At 43.2% G+C, this 27,183-nt stretch overlaps 1 protein-coding gene across 1 annotated transcript in view; it reads left to right on the plus strand.

The window, feature by feature from the left end:
• TKT (transketolase) overlaps positions 1 to 27,183 on the plus strand; it is an 81,746-nt gene that overhangs the window by 8,694 nt on the left and 45,869 nt on the right. The window contains exons 2-3 of the mRNA XM_073592309.1: positions 19,342 to 19,459; positions 21,018 to 21,131. Coding sequence (XP_073448410.1) covers positions 19,342 to 19,459; positions 21,018 to 21,131 — 232 coding nt within the window. The remainder of the gene's footprint in view (positions 1 to 19,341; positions 19,460 to 21,017; positions 21,132 to 27,183) is intronic.

The following is a 27,183-nucleotide window of genomic DNA, read 5'->3' on the forward strand; positions in this document are numbered from 1 at the left end:
TGCCGCGTACACATGATCGGAATTTCGTCCAGCAAAAGACCGATGAGAGCTTTTGCTGGCTGAATTCCAGCCAGCAAAAGATTGAGAGCATGTTCTCAATTTTCTATCCGAAAATGCGATCGTCTGTAGCAATTCCAACGCGCAAAATTCCTACGCAAGCTCGGAAACAATCCGACGCATGCTCGGAACATTGAACTTCATTTTCTCGGTTCGTTGTAGTGTTGTACGTCACCACGTTCTTGACGGTCAGAAGTTCAGCGAACTTTTGTGTGACCGTGTGTATGCAAGGCAAGCTTGAGCGGAATCCTGTCAGAAAAGCCATCATATCTTTTTCCGACGAGAATTACGATCATGTGTACGCGACATTAGGGTTCTTTCAGACAAGTATTTTGATCAGATCCACCTGTCAGTTTTTCAGGCAGTCTTAAAGCGGTAGTAAAGTCTAAATACAAAAAAAAGTTTCACCCTGCAAGGCAATATCATAATGTACTAGCATGCATCGCATACTAGCATATTATGAAAGGCTTACCTTAAAACAAAGCCCTCCAGCGGCGCGCTGTCACCACTGCAGAGACTTCCATCTTCACCCGTCTTCCTTCCGGGTTCGTGGACTCCGGCCTTCTGACGGAGCTGTGATAACGTCATTCCCATGCATCCGTTCAGGAGTCTCGGCCGCGGCACACAGCTCTGAAGGAACAGCATGGGTATGCCGTTCCTTCAGAGCGCATGCACCGGTGACGTCACCGGCTGCTGTTTGCTAAAATTTCTCCTAAGCAGTGCAGGTTTAGGAGATATTCATTTTACTTATAATAAAGCTTACCTGTAGGTAAAAATAAAAAACAGAGTTTACTACCACTTTAACAGAAGTTTAAAGTGGAACTGAAGCTCTGCTATAAGAAACAGAGAGCGGGCAAGCTTTTATTGCAGAAGAGACATGCGCTGCAGTGGTGGCCTGTCCATTAGGGGCACCCGGGCGCCACCCCCTCTATCCACGCCACCCCCTATATATATATAATAGTTAGATTATTATTATTATTATTATTATTATACAGGATTTATAACAGTTTGCACAGCGCTTTACAACATGAGGGCAGACAGTACACTTAAAATACAAATCAATACAAGAGGGATCAGAGGGGCCTGCTCGTTAGAGCTTACAATCTAGAAATGCATAGCATGAATCTATCGAAGGCCACCCCCTATTCATGCGTGCGGCCCCTTTCAGGGCGCCTGAATTACAGCGGCGGGGGTGTTTTTTGAAGCACCTGATTAGAGCCATAGGCTCTTATATGCTTCAAAATAGGGTGGGCTTGTGGCGCAGAGCATTGCGCCATGAGCCCACCCAGGTGTTACAACAGCGAATGAATATCCGCTGTTGAAACACTGATCCTCAATCCGGCCAATCAGAAGCGGGTGTGAGATCAAGGGAGGAAAACGGAAGCCGCCGCTGTGATGACCAGGGGAACAGGAGGCTGCCACAGAGCAGGGGATGCTGCCGGTGAAGCAATGGGGTAAGTGCTACCGACTGACCAAAAAAAATTACCACCGGCCGCCACTGATGCACTTCTCTCTTCGTCAATAAAATGCTCTTACCTGCCTGCTTTCTGTCTTTTCCGAAGCTGTAAACTAAGCTGCACATGCTTACAGTGTTGGGCCTGTCTCTGAGTGCCGGGATGACTAGCTCCTGCACATGTGCAGAAGTGACTACATCCCCCTGCCAATGAAGATGCCCGAAGACAGGCACTGAGAAGAAAATGCCAGCAAGAGAATGCTGGACATGTAAGTATTCACCCTTTAATTCTGCTTTAATGTTAGTGTGTGAGCAGGTGGATGTAAATGGATGTGCATCCGCTTACATGCGACTACCTCTGAGTCTGTCTAGGTAAGAAAAAACAAAAACAAGAAAGATTTGCATTCTTTTCCCTTTTTCAGATCTAAATGTGACAAATCAAAGGTAAATGGATCCTAATGGATGCATGTTCATTTACACTTGCCTGCCCATAGACCTAACATTGTTAAAGTTTAACCCTAGATATGACCTTTATTGCATATTTACACTGGTCCAGCTTGGTCCAATGTAAGTATCCATATCTCATATGTGAGGGTCTGCTGGAGAAGCTAACAGTCACTGTAGTAGTTGGAGCTACTACAGTGATCGCCTTGATCTATCAGGTCCTGTGCCAAGCGGCTTCCCCTTTACACTGCCATTCACAGAACACACAGGCCCGGTTGACCCTCATTACATTTTGAAAGAACTCCATGAGGCAAGGTAATGGAGGAGCTACTGCCTAGAGGCTACGGGGGGAGGGGGGGGGGCTGGGGTGGGTGTTTGTACTGTTCTTTGTAAATAAAATAATTACGGGGCTTTAACAAACATGTGGTCTAAGGCAGTGGTTCTCAACCCTGTCCTCAAGTTCCCAAAACATGGCCTGTTGGGGTTTTTTCTCTTAGATAAAATAGCTGTCCAAAATTGACTCTGATGAAACCTGCAAACATAGCCTGTTGGGGGTACTTGAGGACAGGGTTGAGAACCACTGCTCTAAAGAACTCAGTTGGGCTTGGTACCCTCTAATCGTTTTTTGTTGCTCTTTAAATGTTGCTATGACACAACAGTATTATTAGGTTAATACAAGGGAGTACCAACCATGAAGGAAGTTCACTTGAAACTTGAGGTGAAGATTTTGAAAGCGACAGAAAAACAGAAGTATGCCGATGTAGCTGCAATCCACTGAAATAGTTGTTGCTAATGAAGAAAGTTTAATCAATGTCCTAATATGGGTGAGGATGAAAATGGTGAAACCCACCCAATAGATATCACTCAGTCATATAAACTAAAATTATTGCCCCGTACACATGAGCGGAATTTCCGTCAGAAAAACCTTGGATGGTTTTTACGACAGAATTCCGCTCAGGCTTGGCTTGCATACACACGGTCACACAAAAGTTCTCTGAACTTTCGACCGTCAAGAACGCGGTGACGTACAACACTACGACGAGCCGAGAAAATGAAGTTCAATGCTTCCAAGCATGCGTCTAAATTGTTTCGGAGCATGCGTGTTTTTTTGCGCGTCGGAATTGCATACAGACGAACGTAATATCCGATAGGAACTTTTTCCGACGGAACCTGCTCCCAGTCTTTTGCTGGCGGATATTCCGCCAGCAAAAGTCCGATGGAGCGTACACACGGTCGGAATTTCAGACCAAAAGCTCACATCGGACTTTTGCTGGCGGAATTTCCGCTCGTGTGTACGGGGCATAAGGTTAAGAATTGGAAGCAGTCATAGTCATGACTATCCTCCAGCAGATGAACCGATATCAAAGCTACTCGCTCATCCATGTCTTTATGGACCTTGCTTTGTGCACTGGTGCGCAGTCATGTTGGAACAGGAAGGGACCATCCCCAAACTGTTCCCACAAAGTTGGGAGCATGAAATTGTCCAAAATGTCTTGCTATGCTGATGCCTTAAGTTCCCTTCACTGGAACTAAGGGGCCAAGCCCAACCCCCAAAAAACAACCCCACACCATAGTCCCCCTCCACCAAATGATTTGGACCAGTGCATAAAGCAAGGTCCATAAAGGCATGGAAGAGCGAGTTTGGGGTGGAGGAACTTGACTAGCCTGCACTAGTCCTGACTAAGGATGGGCTTGGGCGTGTTCACACAGCCCATGTGCAGAGCCTGCCAGGAAGTCGGCACCGCGCTAATCAAAGGCTGTGAGACATTTCCCGATCTCTGCAGCCGCACATCGGGAAAATGTCTCACTGCCTGTGATTAGCTCTGCACATGGGCTGTACGAACACCCCCAAGTCCATCCTTAGTCCTGACCTCAACCCAATAGAACACAATTGGGATGAACTTCAAAGTCGCGCGATTTTGCTTCAATTTTACCACGATTTTGCGGCCACAATATCAGGAAATGCCTGTGTAACTCACATCAAAGTCGGACCAATTTAGTACAGGGACCACTTTGAAGTCGCACAAATATGAATGGTACTCATTGAAAATCATGGGGTCTTTGCATCTTTGCAGTCCCAAGTCAAGTGGCAGGCGTCCCAATCTTTTTGGTAATGAAGTGTATATATGTACCTCTGACCTTTTCCAATTCCCTATTTTTCAGTGAGTCAGCGCATCACATTAAATAACCAATAGGGAGAGAGATGAGATAATATTCACCAGCACACTTTCTTTATGTGTCAGACAACCTACCAATCACTTACATATTGGGAAGGGGTGCTGGTAAAGCTAATCTCATGTGGTCCATGTGTGTATCCTTCTGGTCACTACAAATCCCCCCCACCCCCATAGGTGTGCATCTGGAACTTCCATCTTCTCATTTCAGGAGTTCACCAACTAGGGGAAAACTGTTACATTTTTTTTTTACTTGTTGGAGTATGTTTTGTTTTTTATCCTTCTGACCCTACGTCATGCCCCTACATTTCTCCTGTAGTGGTGTAGGGGTCAGAAGATGGAACCATAGCATTTAGCGGGGAACAAAAGCAACTGACACTCTGGGAAGTGTCAAATGCCCAAGATTCTGATGGAGACTGTTTTGCTGGAACTTATTGAAGGTAACAAGAATTCGGAAGGGAACCAGTATTAGAGCTTGCCCAGGGATCACTGCCACATCCCAAATAAGGAAAGGAACCAAAAGGAAGATGTGCCCCAAGGGGGATAATATGGGCAGTGTGTCACCGGGAAATAGATGGATGGTGCAAACGTCAGATACACAAATGTTGTTAAAAATTTACACCAAAAGTTTATTGAATACAAAATATACATAAACATCTATAATATAAAATCACGTGAGTAGAAGAGACAATGAACAATAGTAATCAAACTGCTAAGGTGCATTGGTATGTCCTCCCAGCAAATTCAAGGATGACCCGCTGGGGTGAGAATACGGCAGCACGTGATACTCTACATGTTTCGGAATATAGAGAGGTTATGTTCCCTCTATACAGTGTATTTCCTTCTTCAGGAGTTTCGGGGAAGCAGTTTTGATATTTTTCTAGAAAGAAGAAAAAGGGGATATATGTATATAAGGGTACAGATCAGTCATTGTATTTAGCACCAACATAGGGTATAAAAACATTATGTCTAGAAGTATGAGAGACTGTTAAATTACAGACAAGGCATGAGGACAGTACAAAATCTCAGACTGAACAAGTATATGTGTGTAAATGTACTCACAGAGCATACGACTCTTCAGCATATATACTGTACACGGGTATACCAAGAGAGGGACTCTCACTTCCTAGAGTCCAGAGGATTACATCAATTTGTTAAGAATCCAAGTACTGGGTATGGTTTGATGGATGAAAACCCAGAAAGGAGAGTGTAAGATGGTTTGCAGATTCTGGCCTTGGTAATGATCCCCACAGAGACGGCAAGCCAGGGCTCACAAGAGCCACCACTGCTGGGCGGACTGCACACACATCTGCAGAGTCAGAGACAAGGAAGGGGGGGGTATTTTTTAAGAAATATGTATCTCATACTGGAGACATTGAGCTAGTGAAGTTTTGTATGCAAAATAATTTTGCCTTAACAATATGTGTCATCACACAGCAAGGTGTGTAAAAAGCTGAAGCATGTGTGTGACAGATACAGTTGGCATTGACATACCTGTTCTCTGATGTTTAACAGTATAGACATATCCTGCAGGGAAAACTGGCTCCTCTCGGCTGTGTAGCAGAGGAGAGTGTGTGATAGGCCAGGGCTAAGTACTCTATCTAAGGTGGGGTGTGGCGCTTTGCAGGCCAATCATTGATTTGTAGGGCGGGGTAGGCTAGGGTGGCGTCAATACAGCTGATTGTCAACCAAACCGGAACGTGTTGTCCGGAGGAGACATCAGCTGTGTGCACATAGGCTGTGACGTCCGCCCACTGTGGCTCCTTGGCCTGGGCGATGGTCGACGCCACCGTGTCATGAGGCGCGGTGACGTCACTCGTCGACAGAGGCCGCCGACACGGAAAGGGAGCAGCCTGATGGAGTGAGAGTGGAGGATCCCCAGTGCGCAGGCGCGAGACAGGACGTCAAGCGCGTGCGCGTCAGCGCTGCTAAAGAGATGCCTCTGTCCCCAGGAACGGGAAGCAGAGGCCTTTCCGTGTTGGGGAGCACCGACGAGCCATCCCCACGGGTACATAACTCAAAGCCAGATCTGTGAATACAGTAATTTAGTTGGTATATTTGTTTTTAAGAGAATTGGATTTAACTTGTTCTGGACTGTTCAGAAGTAGGAGTTCCATCTTTACAATACAACCCTGAAAAAAACACAAATATATGTAAATTTTCTAAATATTATAGTACAGATATTCATATAGGCTGGACAACGGGGTTTCTGTAGTTAATTAATCTAGTGAGCACATTTTGTTTTTGACCATAGTGACAATTAATTATCTCAAAGACACATCAATATGGGCCTAGTATAGAGACTAATGAGAAACATAATAAGAATAAGATTGAGAAAAATTGTAATGACAAGAATGGGGAAGCAGTGCATCAGCCCGGCACATGTAACCTGCATAGGCATAGAAATATTGAGATAAAAAACAGAAAATTACTTAATAAGTGGAAAAAAAAAAAAAAAAAAAATTTCAGGAAATTAGATACTTGGGTGGAAAACAAGATAGGACAAAATAACTTGCTGTGACGGGCCATTATCCTATAATTCCTTGTCATAACCACCTGTAGAGAAGCCAGGAAGAAAGGGTTTTAAATTAAAAGCCTCATTCAGGCCCGGTGGCATTGTCGCATTAAGGTTGGATATCCAGCGGAGTTCCCGCTGTAGGAGGATCTTATTGAGATCCCCTCCCCGGGGACTCGGATGTAGGCGATCCAAAATCAACACTGAGATTTTGGGACATGTGCCGCCATGTACTTGGGCTACATGTCTGCCTAAGAGGACATCAGGGTCGGCAGATTGCATCGCCCTGAGGTGACGATAAATGCGTTGCCATAATTTTTGTAAGGTTTTCCCCACATAAAAGCAGTTGCAGTGACAGGTTAGTAGATACACCACTCCTGTTGTTTGACAGTTTGCAAAATGTTTCGGCACAAAAAGCTTGCCGTTTGGCAAGCATATATTTTTGCGTGTATCCATGCACCTACAGTAGGCACATGAACCGCATTGGAATGTGCCCAGCGTAGTGCAGGGATCACCTCTGTCTTGTCCTTTGTACTCACTTTTGATTAATAAATCACCTACAGAGGTGGCGCGTCTGTATGTTATTGGGGGTCTGGGGGGTACCAAAGGGCCTATAGTCGGATCTGAAGTTAATAAATGCCAGTATTTTTGGCAAATCTGCCTAATTCTTTCGTGGTCATTTGTGTAGGTTGTAATTATTCTAGCCGGTCCCTCAATGGTGGATTTGGGTTTGGGAATTAGTAATTGGCATCTCTCTTTTTGGTTGACACGTTTAAAGGCTCTTTTCAAACATTTGTGGCTATATCCACGTTGTAATAAACGACGTTTTAGTTTGTTGGCTTCCTGTTTGAAGTCTGATTGGTTTGAACAGTTCCGTTTAATTCTCAAGTATTCCCCGTATGGGATTGAATTAATTAAGGGTTTGGGGTGAAAGCTGGAAGAGTGGAGTACTGTATTAATAATGATAAATGATTCACTAATGACTGCCCTCCCTCCAAGTGAAATCAGATAGCAGCGCTAATTATAAAAATGTGCATACATATGTGACTTAATCACAAACAAACTGAAAAGTGACAACCTCTTAAGTGTCATATAAATAATGAGCAAAATTATTCTAATGTGAAAAAATTAAACAGTGTATAAATTGGTAACATAAAAGTCCAATAAAATAGTGACGTAGTGATATGTGTGATGCTTCACAAATAATACAGATCTTCAGTGAGCAAAAATCTTCCACCACACCGCTGTGCACTGTGATCTCCTCTCCCCTTCAGCGAGCAGACTCACCAGCTATTTTTGCCTTACACTCTCGTGCTTGGCTCACAGGCTATTCCCACACAGTAGGGGTTACAGTGATAATTTCCACTCAATTCCTGTTGGATATCCAGAGCATATGCTAGCGTACTCTCCACATGAAACAAAGAAAAGCGAAGCAATAGTGCAGTAACGCAACAAACTTTAATAAAAATAACACTCTCCTCCACCATTAAACTCACATTTCAAAAACTTGAATCAAGCAGAATAGCACAGCACACATGGTCATCACCAAAAAACACTCTCCAAATAATAACCGGACGTATGGTGGTCACGGCGGACCCAGGCAGTCGGATGTTCGGATGACTCTCACCCGTTCCTCGCGTCTCCTGGAGCCGCTTCCCCGCTTTCCCGTATGGCGCCTCCTATCTCAGCGTCCTACGTCTAGCGCGTCAGATTGCCTCGTAGCCACACCCCGACATGTTTCGTCACAAGGGACTTATTCATGGGATGACCATGTGTGCTGTGCTATTCTGCTTGATTCAAGTTTTTGAAATGTGAGTTTAATGGTGGAGGAGAGTGTTATTTTTATTAAAGTTTGTTGCGTTACTGCACTATTGCTTCGCTTTTCTTTGTTTCATGTGGAGAGTACGCTAGCATATGCTCTGGATATCCAACAGGAATTGAGTGGAAATTATCACTGTAACCCCTACTGTGTGGGAATAGCCTGTGAGCCAAGCACGAGAGTGTAAGGCAAAAATAGCTGGTGAGTCTGCTCGCTGAAGGGGAGAGGAGATCACAGTGCACAGCGGTGTGGTGGAAGATTTTTGCTCACTGAAGATCTGTATTATTTGTGAAGCATCACACATATCACTACGTCACTATTTTATTGGACTTTTATGTTACCAATTTATACACTGTTTAATTTTTTCACATTAGAATAATTTTGCTCATTATTTATATGACACTTAAGAGGTTGTCACTTTTCAGTTTGTTTGTGATTAAGTCACATATGTATGCACATTTTTATAATTAGCGCTGCTATCTGATTTCACTTGGAGGGAGGGCAGTCATTAGTGAATCATTTATCATTATTTTTGCATTGGTTTAATTTAAGCAGCAGCTGTCAGTGAGGGGTAGGTCTGTGAGCGCAGCGTTTGGCACATAGGAGAGGGCGGTATTCCTGTGTACCATATCAAGTGATGGAGTACTGTATTGCCAGCGGTGGGTTTTCTGAATAATTTCGAAGATAATACATTGGATTCCTCAATTGAAATTTCAATATCTAAAAACGTGATGGTATTTTTATCCGAGGTCATGGTGAATTTGAGATTAAACAAATTTTTGTTGAGCGCTCGTAGGCACTCGTTAAGAAGGGATTGGGTCCCATCCCATACGACGAAGATGTCATCTATGTACCTGTGCCACATGAGGACGTGGCACAGGTACATAGAGAGATCCTCGTCGATGAATATAGTTTTTTCCCAAAAAAACTATATTCAGCGACGAGGATCTCTCTATGTACCTGTGCCACGTCCTCATGTGGCACAGGTACATAGATGACATCTTCATCGTATGGGATGGGACCCAATCCCTTCTTAACGAGTGCCTACGAGCGCTCAACAAAAATTTGTTTAATCTCAAATTCACCATGACCTCGGATAAAAATACCATCACGTTTTTAGATATTGAAATTTCAATTGAGGAATCCAATGTATTATCTTCGAAATTATTCAGAAAACCCACCGCTGGCAATACAGTACTCCACTCTTCCAGCTTTCACCCCAAACCCTTAATTAATTCAATCCCATACGGGGAATACTTGAGAATTAAACGGAACTGTTCAAACCAATCAGACTTCAAACAGGAAGCCAACAAACTAAAACGTCGTTTATTACAACGTGGATATAGCCACAAATGTTTGAAAAGAGCCTTTAAACGTGCCAACCAAAAAGAGAGATGCCAATTACTAATTCCCAAACCCAAATCCACCATTGAGGGCCCGGCTAGAATAATTACAACCTACACAAATGACCACGAAAGAATTAGGCAGATTTGCCAAAAATACTGGCATTTATTAACTTCAGATCCGACTATAGGCCCTTTGGTACCCCCCAGACCCCCAATAACATACAGACGCGCCACCTCTGTAGGTGATTTATTAATCAAAAGTGAGTACAAAGGACAAGACAGAGGTGATCCCTGCACTACACTGGGCACATCCCACTGCGGTTCATGTGCCTACTGTAGGTGCATGGATACACGCAAAAATATATGCTTGCCAAACGGCAAGCTTTTTGTGCCGAAACATTTTGCAAACTGTCAAACAACAGGAGTGGTGTATCTACTAACCTGTCACTGCAACTGCTTTTATGTGGGGAAAACCTTACAAAAATTATGGCAACGCATTTATCGTCACCTCAGGGCGATGCAATCTGCCGACCCTGATGTCCCCTTAGGCAGACATGTAGCCCAAGTACATGGCGGCACATGTCCCAAAATCTCAGTGTTGATTTTGGATCGCCTACATCCGAGTCCCCGGGGAGGGGATTTCAATAAGATCCTCCTACAGCGGGAACTCTGCTGGATATCCAACCTTAATGCCACTGGGCCTGAATGAGGCTTTTAATTTAAAACCCTTTCTTCCTGGTTTCTCTACAGGTGGTTATGACAAGGAATTATAGGATAATGGCCTGTCACAGCAAGTTATTTTGTCCTATCTTGTTTTCCACCCAAGTATCTAATTTCCTGAAATTTTTTTTTTTTTTTTTTTCCACTTATTAAGTAATTTTCTGTTTTTTATCTCAATATTTCTATGCCTATGCAGGTTACATGTGCCGGGCTGATGCACTGCTTCCCCATTCTTGTCATTCCAATTTTTCTCAATCTTATTCTTATTATGTTTCTCATTAGTCTCTATACTAGGCCCATATTGATGTGTCTTTGAAATAATTAATTGTCACTATGGTCAAAAACAAAATGTGCTCACTAGATTAATTAACTACAGAAACCCCGTTGTCCAGCCTATATGAATATCTGTACTGTAATATTTAGAAAATTTACATATGTTTGTGTTTTTTCAGGGTTGTATTGTAAAGATGGAACTCCTACTTCTGAACAGTCCAGAACAAGTTAAATCCAATTCTCTTAAAAACAAATATACCAACTAAATTACTGTATTCACAGATCTGGCTTTGAGTTATGTACCCGTGGGAATGGCTCGTCGGTGCTCCCCAACACGGAAAGGCCTCTGCTTCCCGTTCCTGGGGACAGAAGCATCTCTTTAGCAGAGCTGACGCGCACGCGCTTGACGTCCTGTCTCGCGCCTGCGCACTGGGGATCCTCCACTCTCACTCCATCAGACTGCTCCCTTTCCATGTCGGCGGCCTCTGTCGACGAGTGACGTCACCGCGCCTCATGACACGGTGGCGTCAACCGTCGCCCAGGCCAAGGAGCCACAGTGGGCGGACGTCACAGCCTATGTGCACACAGCTGATGTCTCCTCCAGACAACACGTTCCGGTTTGGTTGACAATCAGCTGTATTGACGCCACCCTAGCCTACCCCGCCCTACAAATCAATGATTGGCCTGCAAAGCGCCACACCCCACCTTAGATAGAGTACTTAGCACTGGCCTGTCACACACTCTCCTCTGCTACACAGCCGAGAGGAGCCAGTTTTCCCTGCAGGATATGTCTATACTGTTAAACATCAGAGACCAGGTATGTCAATGCCAACTGTATCTGTCACACACATGCTTCAGCTTTTTACACACCTTGCTGTGTGATGACACATATTGTTAAGGCAAAATTCTTTTGCATACAAAACTTCACTAGCTCAATGTCTCCAGTATGAGATACATATTTCTTAAAAAATACCCCCCCCTTCCTTGTCTCTGACTCTGCAGATGTGTGTGCAGTCCGCCCAGCAGTGGTGGCTCTTGTGAGCCCTGGCTTGCCGTCTCTGCGGGGATCATTACCAAGGCCAGAATCTGCAATCCATCTTACACTCTCCTTTCTGGGTTTTCATCCATCAAACCATACCCAGTACTTGGATTCTTAACAAATTGATGTAATCCTCTGGACTCTAGGAAGTGAGAGTCCCTCTCTTGGTATACCAGTATGTACAGTATATATGCTGAAGAGTCGTATGCTCTGTGAGTACATTTACACACATATGCTTGTTCAGTCTGAGATTTTGTACTGTCCTCATGCCTTGTCTGTAATTTAACAGTCTCTCATACTTCTAGACATAATGTTTTTATACCCTATGTTGGTGCTAAATACAATGACTGATCTGTACCCTTATATACATATATCCCCTTTTCTTCTTTCTAGAAAAATATCAAAACTGCTTCCCCGAAACTCCTGAAGAAGGAAATACACTGTATAGAGGGAACATAACCTCTCTATATTCCGAAACATGTAGAGTATCACGTGCTGCCGTATTCTCACCCCAGCGGGTCATCCTTGAATTTGCTGGGAGGACATACCAATGCACCTTAGCAGTTTGATTACTATTGTTCATTGTCTCTTCTACTCACGTGATTTTATATTATAGATGTTTATGTATATTTTGTATTCAATAAACTTTTGTTATAAATTTTTAACAACATTTGTGTATCTGACGTTTGCACCATCCATCTATTTCCCGGTGACACACTGCCCATATTATCCCCCTTGGGGCACATCTTTCTTTTGGTTCCTGTACTTATTGAAGGTAGGAGACACAGGCTACCCGAAAGGTAAGTATTATAGCTCTTCTTGTATTTCAGGCAACTTTAATTTTGAACTATTTCATTTTTGCATTTTATTAACCTGAATTAACTTTTTTTTTTTTTTTAAACAATATCTCTTCAAATCTTATCAATGAAAATCTTATCAATAAAAAAGAAAATTATTATTATTATTATTATACAGTATTTATATAGCGCCAACAGTTTACGTAGCGCTTTACAACTTGAGGGTAGACAGTACAAGTACAATACAATTTGATACAGTAGGAATCAGAGGGCCCTGCTCCTTAGAGCTTACAATCTAAGAGGGGAGAAAATCATCATCATCAGCTTCATGCCAGCAAAAAAAATCCCTTGAAATATTAAAATTTTTGTATATAGTACTGTTTGTATGCCCTTGCCTATACTTAGCTCCCCTCCAGTCTAATTCCTTTTAAAAATCTATTCAGAAGAAATGTTGCTATTGTTGATTTAGATTATGATGAGCTGGCATTCTCATTCCTTGTGGGTAGCCAGGCCTGTAAACAGCCTTTACTTGCCTTGTCCTAAAACAGCTCAATCATACTGAGTTTGCATTGTTAACGCCACTGGAATTCTTGGGGCAATCTATGGTAGTGTGAAAGGAACATGATTAGCACAGTATTGAGTGATCACATCTGACCACATTGTGGAAGTATTGACCTGTTATGACACATGTGGTCATTGTGTAAGGGGCCCAGTAAAGGGAAGGATGGTGAACTATTGCAGTCACCTCAGAACAGCGCAATCTATGAAATTGTTCAAGAATTATTTACGTTGCATAACAGGGCTTATTATCAATGTGTTAAGGGTGCTGCAAAGTGCAGCTATTGTTAATTATCATGATGGCGATGTTTGAGTATTGTTTCAGGACCATTACCTTAGAATAAATGTATTTATTAAAATATTTTTTACTTTAGCTTGTAATAAAGTATAAAGCCTCATACACATGATCGGACTTCAAACAAACTTTTCCGTGGATTTCTGTCCAAAGGGCGTTGGCCATGAACTTGGTATGCATACACACGGCAGGACCTTTTCAGCCAACTTTCATCAAATCATGTGGTTTTTCAGCTCTTTACCGCCACCCTTTGGTCAACTTCCGTATTGTTGTCTGATCTTTTGCATTGGTTGTGAGCATGCGTGTTTGTACTTTGGACTAAAGTCCAATGGACTTTTGTACACATGATAGTATTTTGCACCATAGGACTTTTGTTGCCGGAAAGTTTGTCTGTTTGCACAGTGAACATTTGTCCGATGAAAACCGAAAAAGTTTGTCCGATGGAAAGTACACACGGTCGGATTTTTCCTTAAAACAGGTAATTTGCATGTTTGTTGTCAAAAAGTCTGATTGTGTGTATGGGCCTTTAGGGGAATAATTTGTTGGCAAGAGTAAAGCGAAATTCGTTTGGCCAACCGGGCCCCCCCCCACCAGAAGAAAGGAAGCATTTGCTGCAGTACTCACCTTCAATCTGACACTACCTCCACAGAAAGTCCTCTCTTCCAGTAGATGGCCCTCTTCTAGGTTGGGTGACCTGCAGTGCCATTCAATCCATATCTTGCATGTCCTTACACGAGCGCTGTTCTGAACTGCAATAAGGACCTTCCACTGCTACACAGGAGCAGAAGATGAAGGGCCCATCACATCAATGGACTGACCAGAACACACCTGGAATTAAACCACAAATCTGGTGATTCATTAACTATAAGCAGTTTGTAGCTTCCATCCGGATAGCTAGGGTTAAATGCTTGCTGAATTTAGGGGAGGTGGAAAATAGAGGAATACATATCCTATTATTCCTTACTCCACAGACAGCTGCCCTCTCCTGCACTCTCCTCCATTGCCGACATGTGTATGAACCCTTGACGTCCTCATATACAATGCAGGGCTAGTGGTCCTTTATTGTAGCTGATGATGCTGGCGAGAGGGCAGCTGCACAACCATTAAAGAGGAATGACCTAATGGGACCAGTTGTCTAGCAGGTACTGTAGAAAGCTTGCAGGAGCAAGGAATAAAAATATATTTAAACCCCTCTCCCTCGACAAATTTAACATTTAACCTTTGCTATCCAAAAGGGGGCGAGCATCAAGCTACTTATATTTAATGGCAGACTGGGCATGTCTATACCCAGAACGAAACATTTTATATATTGAAACTTACTACTCTTCAGATGTGGTGGCTGCATTGGTTTTCACTTTTCAGGTGAAGAACATTTTCAGCAAGTACAGAAGTCCTGTGTTCTTGTCACTTCATGTGAGATAAAAAGAAAGCACAAACATTTATCTTTATCTTTTTTTTTTTGTGTAAACTATTAGTCCCATCAATCCACTGTGTAATGGAGATGAACAAAGGCAGACATGTTTGAAGTCCAGCCTGTGACAGCCATGGCTCCTTCCATAGATACTTTGGAGCAGTGAGTGTAAACACAAAGGAACAGGAAGTGTGTTAGTGACAGGATCATCAGGTTTTAAATAAAAAATAATGCAGCCATCACATCTGAAGACTGGATATGCTTCAAAGCCTGACTTTGGGTTTTACAAAAAAGTAACCTTGCAGTAGGCCCCCCTCGCTCTTCAAGGGGTAAATTCTCATTAACTCTAGGAGATGAGGAATACTGTGTAAGACTTACCTTATACCTCTCTCTGGCTGGCCCCCTCCATCTGTGCCCTGCATTGTAAGTGTAGACAGCGGGGAAAAAAATATCAGTTTTATAAATGAAGGATTCAAATTTAAATGAAAGAATATGTTGGTATCCAAACTGCAGCCCAGTTTGCCTTTATCCGGCCCTTGGGGCACTATTCTTCCTACTGACATCAACAATGGAGCACTGTTCCTCCAACTGATACCAATGATGAGCTCTCTCCTGCCCACTGACACCAATGATGGGGCACTATTCCTCCTACTGACACCAACGATGGGGCACTATTCCTCCCACTGACACCCACAATGGGGCACTATTCCTCCTACTCACACCAACGATGGGGCACTATTCCTCCCACTGACATTACCAATAGGGGCATAATTCATGCCACTGATAACAACAATGGTTCACTATTCTTCTTACTGACACCAATGATGGAACACTATTCCTTCCACTGACACCAACCATGGGGCACTATTCCTCCCACTGACACTAATGATGGGGGCACTATTCCTCCCGCTGACACCAACAATGTGGCACTTTTCCTCCCACTGACACCAACGAAGGGGCACTATTCTTGACACTAACACCAACGATGGGGCACTATTCCTACCACTGACACTAATGATGGGGCACTTTTCCTCCCACTAAAGTTGTAGCATTGTTTACTCCCACTGACACCAGGGCATTTTCTACTCCTACTGGCCACAGTCATGCCCCCCTAAAGTCTGAAGGACAGTAAAATGACCCCTTGTTTAGAAAGTTTGGAGACCCTTGATTTAGAAAAACAAAAGAAAAACATCAGTGAATGTCAGTTCGAATCCTAACCACAACACTACCTGCCTGGAGTTTGCATGTTCTCCCTGTGCCTGTGTGGGTTTCCTCCAGGTACTCTTGGTTTCCTCCCACACTCCAAAGTCATGCTGGTAGGTTCATTGGCTCCTGTCTAAATTAGCCCCAGAATGAATGTGAGTTAGGGAACTTAGATTGTAACCTCCTTGAGGGCAGGGACTGATGTGAATGTATAATACATTTGTAAAACGCACCGTACATTGATGGCATTATATAAGTACCTGTAATAAATAAATTAAATAAATAAACATAGCAAAAAAATTCCAAATAAACTTCAACCCATCAGTGTCCTCCTTTTATGAGAATCCCCATAAGAATCTCCCTCTTACATGAGAGTCCCCATCAGAGTCCTCCTTATGTCAGAGCCTCCCCCCACCACCTTATATGAGAATCCTCATCAGAGTCCTCCCTACATCAGAGTCCCCCCCGCCACCTTATATGAGAATCTTCATCAAAGTCCCCCTTCCATGAAAGTACCCATCATAGTTCACCTTACATCAGAGGGCTTAATAAAAATCCTGAGGCTCTAATAGGCTTCAAAATAGGCTGGGCTTGGGGTGGAGTGAATTAATTGTGTGACGATAGCGAATTCATTTTTGCTATTTTTACTCCTTCCCACCAATCAGGAGACAGGGCGGTAGACCTGTTTCCTGATTGGCCAAAGCGCCAGGCCACCCCTTTGGATGCCTGGCGCTTAGGAAGAGGAGCGGAGGAGACACGCTGGAGGAGCTGCTCCGGTAAGTCCCCTTTGTCAGAGCCGCGCGCACGGGGGGGTGGGGTGTGTGCTGCCAGAGCCGCATGCGAGGGGCTGCTGCCAGAGCCGCACACGGGGGGGGCTGGGTACTGCCAGAGCCACGAGGGGGGGGGGGTCGGTGGGCACAATGGCTGCATACGATGGGCACAGGTGGCTGCATTTGATGGGCACAAGTGGCTGCATTTTATGGGCACAAGTGGCTGCGTTTGATGGGCACAAGTGGCTGCATTTGATGGGCACAAGTGGCTGCATTTGATAGGCACAAGTGGCTGCATATGATGGGCACAAGTGGCTGCGTTTGATGGGCACAAGTGGCTGCATATGATGGGCACAAGTGGCTGCGTTTGATGGGCACAGTGGCTGCATTTGATGGGCACAATGGCTGCATATGATGGGCACAAGTGGCTGCATTTGACAGGCACAAGTGGCTGCATATGACGGGCACAGTGGCTGCATTTGATGGGCACAGTGGCTGCGTTTAATGAGCACAATGGCTGCAATTGATGGGCACAGTGGCTGTATTTGATGGGCACAGTGGCTGCATTTGATGGTCACAATGGCTGCATTTGAGGGGCGCGGTGAGGATGCAATTGATGGGGGGGGTTTCAGTATTTTTCAGTTTGTTTGCGCCCCCCCACAAAAAATTTTGAGCACCAGCCGCCACTGGTTAAAGCCGGCTGGGGGACCTAGGTAAGTATGATTCTGCTATGTGTTTCCTGACAGATTTCTATGCTAAAGGGTGTGTTCTCACCTGTGCCCGCTCATTATTTCAGGATGTGAAGAGAAGACAGCAGTAGAATTTGGATAAGTACTGGTGGAGTTTGCAGGATTGAAAATGTTAAACCCGCACGTACTAATTATGACTAATTTTTTTTGTTTGGTGAGAAATATGTTTGTGTGTGTATATCTTAACTCTTAACATTCATTCTGCACTGTAGGGATGAGTAATCAAATTTTCCAGCATGTTTAAGTTCTAACATGCATGTGGATTATGAGTCTTGTGTAAACAAAAAGCGTATAGGGCGATCATTAGCGAACGTTGGAACTACGTGGTCTGCTTTTTATATTTTCCAAAGTAGAAATAAATACCAGATGTTCAACTGCAGCGACTTTTGTTCTGACAAATCCATGATCCTAAAATGTTAAAGTGCATTGCAAAATGAAAACAGAAATACAGTATAAGCAGAGGCACTCAAAGCAACCAATCAGATTTAAATTATAACTATCATAACTATTTTTATGTTTTGGATAGAGTGGAGAGGGATTAGAATGCTTGACAGTTTTTATTGCTGTCTGTACCCCCGGATTCACCCTCTCTATTTGTTCTGTTTATCATTATCATTGAAAGTTAAAGTAAAAGAAAATCCCAAATTTTGGGTTGTCCCCAGAAATGAGGGGGAATCTTCCAATGGGGACACTAGTTCTGGTGACCTTGGGGTCCCCAAGAAATTCCCTTAATTTGCAGGGATCTCCTCTCACTTCCTGTTTAGCTATGGGACAGGAAGTGAAGGGAAATCTCCGCAATGGGCCAAAGATGGCAAGAAAAAAAAAAAAATCTGACTGGGCTTATAACTCTCCCTTGCTCTATCCAAAATGAAAAAAAAAAGTTTTTGCCTGCAGTTCTAATTTAAGACTCAAACTAAACTTTCAGCTTAAGGCCTTGTTCACATGTGGTGTATTACAGTACATCTATGCAGGTTCAGGTGGACATCCTGAAATGCACACAGTGTATGTTTGGGGCCGCACACCTGCACAGTTATCAAATTGGAAGCAGCGGCTGTGTCAATGCAGCCGCTGTGTCCCAATAGACAGGAATAGGTCTGCCTGCATGGGAATATGTGGAACACCTGTGCATCCCTGTGTGGGTAAACACGACCCTCACACAGCTACGCACTGTAATACACCCCATGTGAATGAGGCCTTAAACAGCTAAGTACATTCCAAGTGTATCAAAACAAAAAGGGTGCAAAGTGTTGCAGTTTGTTTACTTTATAAAGAAGCCACAACCTGAGCCTAAAAGCCTGTCCCATATCAGCATTCTACAGAGAAGGACACTTGTTCTCTGTGTGGAAGCTGTGGCACCTCCGCAGAGGTCTGACACACCCACCACCTGCTAGAGCTAGAGATCTCCAATCAGCTGTAACCATGAGCTTTGCTGCAGAACTATAGGTCTGACTTAACAGGGGGGGGTGTCAGACCTCTGCAGGGAGACCACTGCTTACACATAGAGAGCAAGGGCCCTTCTGATGTATGCTGGTAGGGGACATGCTTGTCTACTCAGGCTATGGCTGCTTTATAATGTATACATACTGTAAAACCTTTCATGCCTTTTGTTTTAATGCATCTGGAATGTACCTCCGTGTATGTACTTTAAACGAAACAATAGTTCATTGGCCATGGGTTATCTTTAATGTTCTCATATCATTGTTTCATTTTACTCCTAGACATCCAACATCATGTTGCAGCGCAGCCGAAATTATGTCTGTGCTGTTCTTCCATGTCATGAAGTATAAGGCTCAAGACCCCAAGAATCCCAACAATGATCGTTTTGTAATGTCTAAGGTATGGATTACATGCAAAATTAGAATCGATGGCCCCAAAGGTACACCATCATAAGAATACTTTTAAAAAATCTTCTAGATGTTTGCATTAATAGTTCCAAAAATGGGATCTGAATTTTGTCTAAAAAATTATTATTGACACATAAAATTTATGATATTACCATTTCTTTCTTGAATAGCCTGTTTAGAGACTGATAGCAAAAGCTACTAGGGCAACTAATCATATCATACCTTGTTCTTTTCTGTATCCAAAACTAGTCTAGGTATAGTACAGTGCACTGATTCTAGGCACTATTACTCCCATGACTCCAATGATGAGAAACTATTCCTTTCACCGTCACCAACAGTGGGGCATAATTCCTCCAACTGACTCCAATGATAGGCCACTGTTTCTCCCAGTGAAACCAATGATGGGACAATATTCCTTCCACTGACACAATCAATGGGGCACTATTCCTCCCACTGACACCAATGACGGGGCACTATTCCTCCCAGTGTCACCAATGATGGGGCACTATTCCTCCCACTGTCACCAATGATGGGGCACTATTCCTCCCACTGTCACCAACGATGGGGCACTGTTCCTCCTCCCACTAACCACAGGCATTATGTCATTTTTTTACTCCCCCTGACTACCAGCAATGGGGAATTGTTACTCCTTCTGGCCACAGTCTGGCCCCTCTAAAGTCTAATGGACAGTAAATTGGTCCTAGCTTTCGAAAATTTGGAGAGCCCTGGTATAGTGTATGTTGTTTTGCTTGAATGGCCTGCTTCAGAACATGCCCCAGCAATTCAATAGAGCTTAGTTCAGGAACACTATATGAAATGTATAAGCCATCTTGTTGTTTAGTAACCCTTGTTTTTTTTGGTCATTAGTATAATGCATTACATTACTTATTTTTAGTTTAAAGCCACAGGACACCCCGATATCCTGCCATAAAATTTCTATATACAAATTAGAATTTATTGATCTCTCAAAGCTATCCAAGCCCTGAGACTGCAAAGCAACAAAAACATTGCACTCCATCCATCATGTTTCACAGTTGAGACGTCACTATGGTTCATTACTGCTTCCATGGTATAATCATGAACCTGTGTCATCAAATTCAAAGGAAGCCTACAATTCAGCCCAGTGTTAATCATCGGTTTATTTTATCGTATAATTTGCACCATTGTAAGGAACTGATTCTGATGAAGTAGAGTAGCAACAGTGATTCCTTCTATCTGCAATCTTCCTGACTATTGATGTAGAACATTTTCTAAGTCCCTGTGCTGACCTTTCCAGTCTTTTTACAAACTATAGGCATCTTTTTCTAGGGTATAATTTTTTCAGTTATTTACACCATTGATATCTTTTATTTCTGCTAATAGTAAACATACAAAAGTTTTGGGAAAGTTCTAGAGATCCCCTGAGGGCACAGCAGGTTGTTTATGGCGGCTTCTGCACCATCTATCACATGTTGCTATGTTGCCTACTCTTTTTTATTGTGTGTTTTGTATAAGTAAAAGATAAAAGTCTGTGGGAATATGAAGGTGACACATTATTTGTCTCCATCCAGGGTCATGCAGCTCCCATTCTGTATGCAGCTTGGGCAGAGGCCGGGTATTTGCCTGAATCAGAACTGCTCAAACTCAGACAGCTGGACTCCATCCTGGAGGGACATCCGGTACCGGTGGGTATATTTCTGTAGCAAAAATACCATGCCTGTATTACTTTATGTATCTTTATTTAAGAGATGGTTTATTGAATATTCATGAATACATTTGTAAATATTTCAGGAGTTTACTGGAAATCAATCTCCTTCTTATTTACTTAAATAGCAAGATCTGCATATTTAGTGAAGGCCTCCTTCCCTTGCTAAAAATGTTGTTGGGGGAAAAAGTTTGTTAATATACTTGTATTTCCCCAGCATCCATTTATGCCACCTAGATGAGGGTGACATCACCATCCCTCCAGTGAGATCCCAAAGAAATGCTGCATAGCGCTAATCTCACCAATCCTCCACTGTGCTGGTGCGTAATTCTGTGAGATTTGGTCTACTCATCATTACCCGGTATCTCATTGGAAGAATGGCGACATCAACGCCTGCAGTATGCAAGCCAGTGGAAAGGTACAGCGCCTTGCAAAAGTATTCACTCCCCTTGGCATTTTTCATGTTTTGTTGCCTCACAACCTGGAATTAACATGGATTTTTTGAGAATTTGCATCATTTAATTTACAGAAAATGCCCACAACTTTGAAGATGTCTTTTTTTTTTTTTTTTTCGTGAAGCAAACAACAAATAGGACAAAGTAACAGAAAAAGTCAATGTGCAAAACTATTCACCCCCCTAAAGTTAATACTTTGTAGAGCCTCCTTTTGCGGCTATCACAGCTCCAAGTCACTTTGGATAAGTCTCTATGAGCTTGCCACATCTTACCACTGGGATTTTTGTCCATTCCTCCCCACAAAACTTCTCTAGCCCCTTCGAGTTGGATGGTTTGCGCTTGTGAACAGTAATCTTTAAGTCTGACCACAGATTTTCTATTGGATTGAGGTCTGGGCTTTGACTAGGCCATTCCAACACATTTACATGTTTCCCCTTAAACCACTCAAGTGTTGCTCTAGCAATGTGTTTGGGGTCATTGTCCTGTTGGAAGGTGAACCTCTGTCCTAGCCTCAAAAAACACACAGAGTGGTACAGGTTTTGCTCAAGAATATCCCTGTATTTAGCACCATCCATCTTTCCCTCAACTCTGACCAGTTTCCCAGTCCCGACTACTGAAAAACATCCCCACAGCATGATGTTGCCACCACCATGTTTCACTGTGGGGAAAGGTGTTCTTTGGGTGATGTGTTGGGTTTGCGCCAGACATAGCATATTCATTGATGGCCAAAAATTTCAATTTTAGTCTCAGACCAGAGCACCTTCCTCCATACATTTTGGGAGTCTCCCACATGCCTTTTCGCAAACTCAAAACGTGCTATTTTGTTTTTTGCTGTAATGGCTTTCCTCTGGCCACTCTACCATAAAGCCCAACTCTATGGAGCGAACGGCTTATTGTTGTCCTATGTACAGATACTCCAGTCTCTGCTGTGGAACTCTGCAGCTCCTCCAGGGTTACCTTAGGTCTCTGTGCTGCCTCTCTGATTAATGCCCTCCTTGCCCAGTCGGTGAGTTTTAGTGTGCGACTGTCTCTTGGCAAGTTTGCTGTTGTACCATGTTCTTTCCATTTGGTTATGATAGATTTGATGGTGCTCCTAGGGATCATCAAAGATTTGGATATTTTTTTTATAACCTAACCCTGACTTGTACTTCTCAACAACATTGTCCCTTACTTGTTTGGAGAGTTCTTTGGTCTTCATGGCAGTGTTTGGTTAGTGGTGCCTCTTGCTTAGGTGTTGCAGCCTCTGGGGCCTTTCAAAAAGGTGTGTATATGTAATGACAGATCATGTGACACTTAGATTGCACCCAGGTGGACATCATTTCACTAATTATGTGACTTCTGAAGGTAATTGGTTGCACCAGAGCTTTTTATAGGCTTCATAACAAAGGGGGTGAATACATACGTACATGCCAATTATCAGTTTTTTATTTCTGAAAAATAGTTTTATGTATATATTTTTCTTATTTTACTTCACCAACTTGGACTATTGTGTTCTGATCCATCACATATAATTCAGATTAAAAAAACATTGAACTAAAGGCTGTAATGTAACAAAATAGATGAAAAGCCAAGGGAGGTGAATACTTTTGCAAGGCACTGTAAGTATAGTAATTAACTTGTTTCCCCCACAGATTTATTTTCAGTTTAGAGCAGCATTTATGCATGAGGGAGGGGCTATCATTGAGGCCTCATGCACTCTGGACATTTGTCCGTCTCTCCTAGTCGCCTCTCCTCCTGGCAGCAGTGCTTTGGCAGAAAACACGAGTAACACATTTAGGCGCGTCAAGTGTTTGGGCGTTAGATCATTTCATTGGCCAGAATAATCATTTATTCTGGCCACTGAAATGAATTAGCGTTCAAGTTCTTGGCACGTCTAGTGTTAACCCACGTTTAGACACGTTCACACACGTTAAACGTTTTTTCTACCGAAACGCTGCTGCTACTGGACGCACTGGCAATGGGTGTTTTCTTCTGCCTCTAAAAGCCCCTGCCTATAAAAACATATGTGTTCATGGACACACAGGATAACATGCAGGAGCGTTTAGGCCACATGCACCTAACAGCAGCAGTAAAAACATCCAGTGTACATTAGGCCTAAATATGAGGGCATTGCTTCACATGCAAGGTCCGCTTCAAAGTAGACATATGCATTCGTTTTCGTCCGAATGCATTTTCGTCTGAATTTCAGGTATTTTCGGTATTGTTTTAACAAACAATATCGAAAGTGCAGAATCTGAAAAACGAAAGATCCGACATAAGCAAATGCTTTATTTTCGTTTTCGTTGCGACAACAGTTCGATATAGATAGGAGATTCGACATGATGCTGACAATAACAATCTGTGTCCATCAAACCTGTGGTCGAATGTGCCTAACCTTAACTCTATTAGTCTAAGATTATTCTACATAGAGAGAAAAGATTCGATGTAGGGGAGAAAAGATCGCTGCTGGAATTGGGTGGGGGAAGTAAAATAAAAATAATGATGATGATGAATGTTATTGGCTGATTGTAACCAAAGAGGAGGAGCAGTAAAATAGCTAGAACTAAGTACACACGTACAGCCAACTTACTTTCATTTATGATTTGCTAGCAGAGAGAGACACACACTGAATCATTTCAGAAAACAGTCAATCTTAGCTGGTCTGTTTGTCAGAGAACCTGAATTATTTAGCAATTAAGCATAAGCAAAGCAGCAGAACAATAGTGAAGCAAGCTACAGTTCAACTTAACTTTTTCATATACCCTATCTTGTTACCTGTCTGATCAGTGATCACTATCACCAGTCCATTTTCTGTTTAAACTTTATACATTCAACATGAACGACGAAGATTCGACAAAGCAGCGAAAAACATACAAACGTCGAATCTTTGGCTTATGGTGTCTGTTGAAAGTTCTAAGAAGATTCGACGGAGCAGCTAAACTATACGGCGTCGTACAGTTTAGCTGCTCCGTCAAATCTTCTTTGAACATTCGACAGACACCATAAGCCTTCAATGACAGATTCGACCTTAATTAATTTGGATTTTCGGACGAATGCAATTTTTAACGAAAAACGAAATAAATAAAAATGAATTTCGGGAGTAACTAAATACATTTTATTTTTCGGGCGAAAACGAAATTCCGAAACGAAATATTTCAGTGTGCGCATGTCTACTTTAAAGTCTATGTAAACTCAAAGCCTTTCTTTCAATATGCTTAGCATCCTCACAGCTTTTTTTCAGCAAATAATTTCTTGTGAATCTGCTGCAGAGTTTCTTTCCTGTAGATTCTACCAGTTAGGCTCCATTCACACTAATGCGTTTTTTGATGCATTTTGCATTTTGCAGAAATGCATGGGAATTTTTTAACATTGGTTCCATCAATGCATTTTAGAATTCAATGGACCAGCATCAAAAACGCAAGTACAGCGTTTTTGCAGCATTTTTACAGCGTTTTTGACGTTTTTTTTTTTTTTTTTTTTTTTTTTTAGACTGTATACAGTCTAAAAAAACTGTAGAAAAAAAAACGCAAAACGCGGCAAAAATGCTGTAAAAATGCTGCAAAAACGCTGCTCAAAAACGCGGCAAGCACCACAAAAAACACTGCAGAAACGCTCAAAAGCAACATGCATAGATGTGAATCAAGCCTAAAAGTGTTTCCTGTTTCAGGCTGATAGTGCTAAGCAGGGTTGGTACAAGGCATGGGCGGAAGGGGCACCTGCCCTGGGCGAAGTGGCTCTGTGTAGATGCAGGGGCGCACTTGGAGTTGGAGCAGCTCGTCCTCTCTTCTTCAACAGTAGCAACAAGCAAATGCAGGGAAGTAAATATTTAAATCGCCTCACATGATACAGAGCTCACTGCACACTAGGCTCAGCCTTATTTATTGCTGGACAGACACCGATCTTCCCCTGTGACAGGTTGCCGGAGCGCTGCTATCTTCAGATATCCCTGCACTGTTTGTTGAACTTGTCTCCAGTTGCGGAGTTAGGCTTGATTCACACCTATGCATTTTTAGTGCTTTTTGCATTTTGCAGATTTGCTCTACAGAACGTGTTCCATAGGAAACCATGTTAAATGGGCTGTAGTGGAAATCTCCAAAATGCAAAAAGCACTAAAAATGCATAAGTGTGAATAAAGCCTTATAATGTCTGCCCGGCAGTAAATAAGACTGAGACTGGGTGTGCAATGAAGGTTCTGTTATTAGGTGAGGAGGTTAACCCTTTACTTCCCTTCATTTGTTTTGGTGGGTTCTCTTAATACCTACTGGAGCTAGAGTTTAACCGTTTCAATACCAGGCACTTAGACACCTTCCCGCCCAGGCCAATTTTCAGCGCTGTTGCAATTTGAATGACAATTGCGTGGTCATACAACACTGTACTCAAACAATTTTTTTATCATTTTGTTCCCACAAATCAAACTTTCTTTTGGTGGTATTTGATCACCTCTGCATTTTTTATTTTTTGCGCAACAAATAAAAAAAGACCGAAAATTTGGAAAAAAAAAAGTTTTTCTTTGTTTCTGTTAAAATTTTTTGTAAATAAGAACATTTTCTTCTTCAATGACGGGCACTGATATGGCTGCACTGAAGGGCACTGATATGGCTGCACTGACGGGCACTGATGGGCACCGATGAGGTGGCACCAATGAGGTGGCACTGACAGGCACTGATGATGGGCACTGATAGGCGGCACTGATAGATGGTGCTAATGGGCACTGATAGGTAGCACTGGTATGCGGCACTGATGGGCACTCATAGGTGGCACTGATGGGCACTCATAGGTGGCACTGATGGGCACTCATAGGTGGCATTGATGGGTACTTATGGGTGGCACTGATGGATACTTATGGGTGGCACTGATAGGTGGCATGGATGGGCACTAATGGGTACTGATAGGTGGGCACTGATGGGCATGGATGGGCTCTGACAGGTGGCACCGGTGGACACTGATGGGTGGCACTGATGACACTGATGGGTGGCACTGATGCCCCTAAGGGTGGCATTGCTGGGCATCACTGCAAAATAATGGTGCCAATTGGGTACTGACTGGGCACATTGGGCACATGTGGATGGCCATGGGGTACATACCTGGCCATCCACATGTTGCCCCCTTCCCTGGTGGTCCTAGTGGCGATCCCTGGTGGTCCAGTGTGGTCATCTGAGGGGGTGCTGTGCTGATAAACAATCAGTGCAGACCCCCCCTGTCAGGAGAGCCGCCAATCGGCTCTCCTCTACTCGCGTCTGACAGGCTCTTCCTATTGACATCGTAATCAGCCGTGATTGGACACGGTTGATCACGTGGTAAAGAGCCTCCGTCGGAGGCTCTTTACCAAGATCAGTGTGTCAGACTGACACACCGCTCCACCGATCGTCGCGAAGCATGCCCGCGCGGGCGCGTGGCGGCATATTATCCTGCTGGACGTCATATGACGCCCAGTCAGGATAACTGAACCACCGCACGGCCGTCATCTGCTATGGGCCGGGCGGGAAGTGGTTAAAGGAGAAGGATCACCTCATAAAACCAGGGCTAGTGCTCCATTCTTCTAGATTAATAGCATTTACTGTTTTAGAATTTGGATTTTAGTTATGTCCTTTATTCTTA

This window comes from Aquarana catesbeiana, linkage group LG07 (assembly GCF_042186555.1).
Source record: "Aquarana catesbeiana isolate 2022-GZ linkage group LG07, ASM4218655v1, whole genome shotgun sequence".
Lineage (NCBI taxonomy): Eukaryota > Metazoa > Chordata > Amphibia > Anura > Ranidae > Aquarana > Aquarana catesbeiana.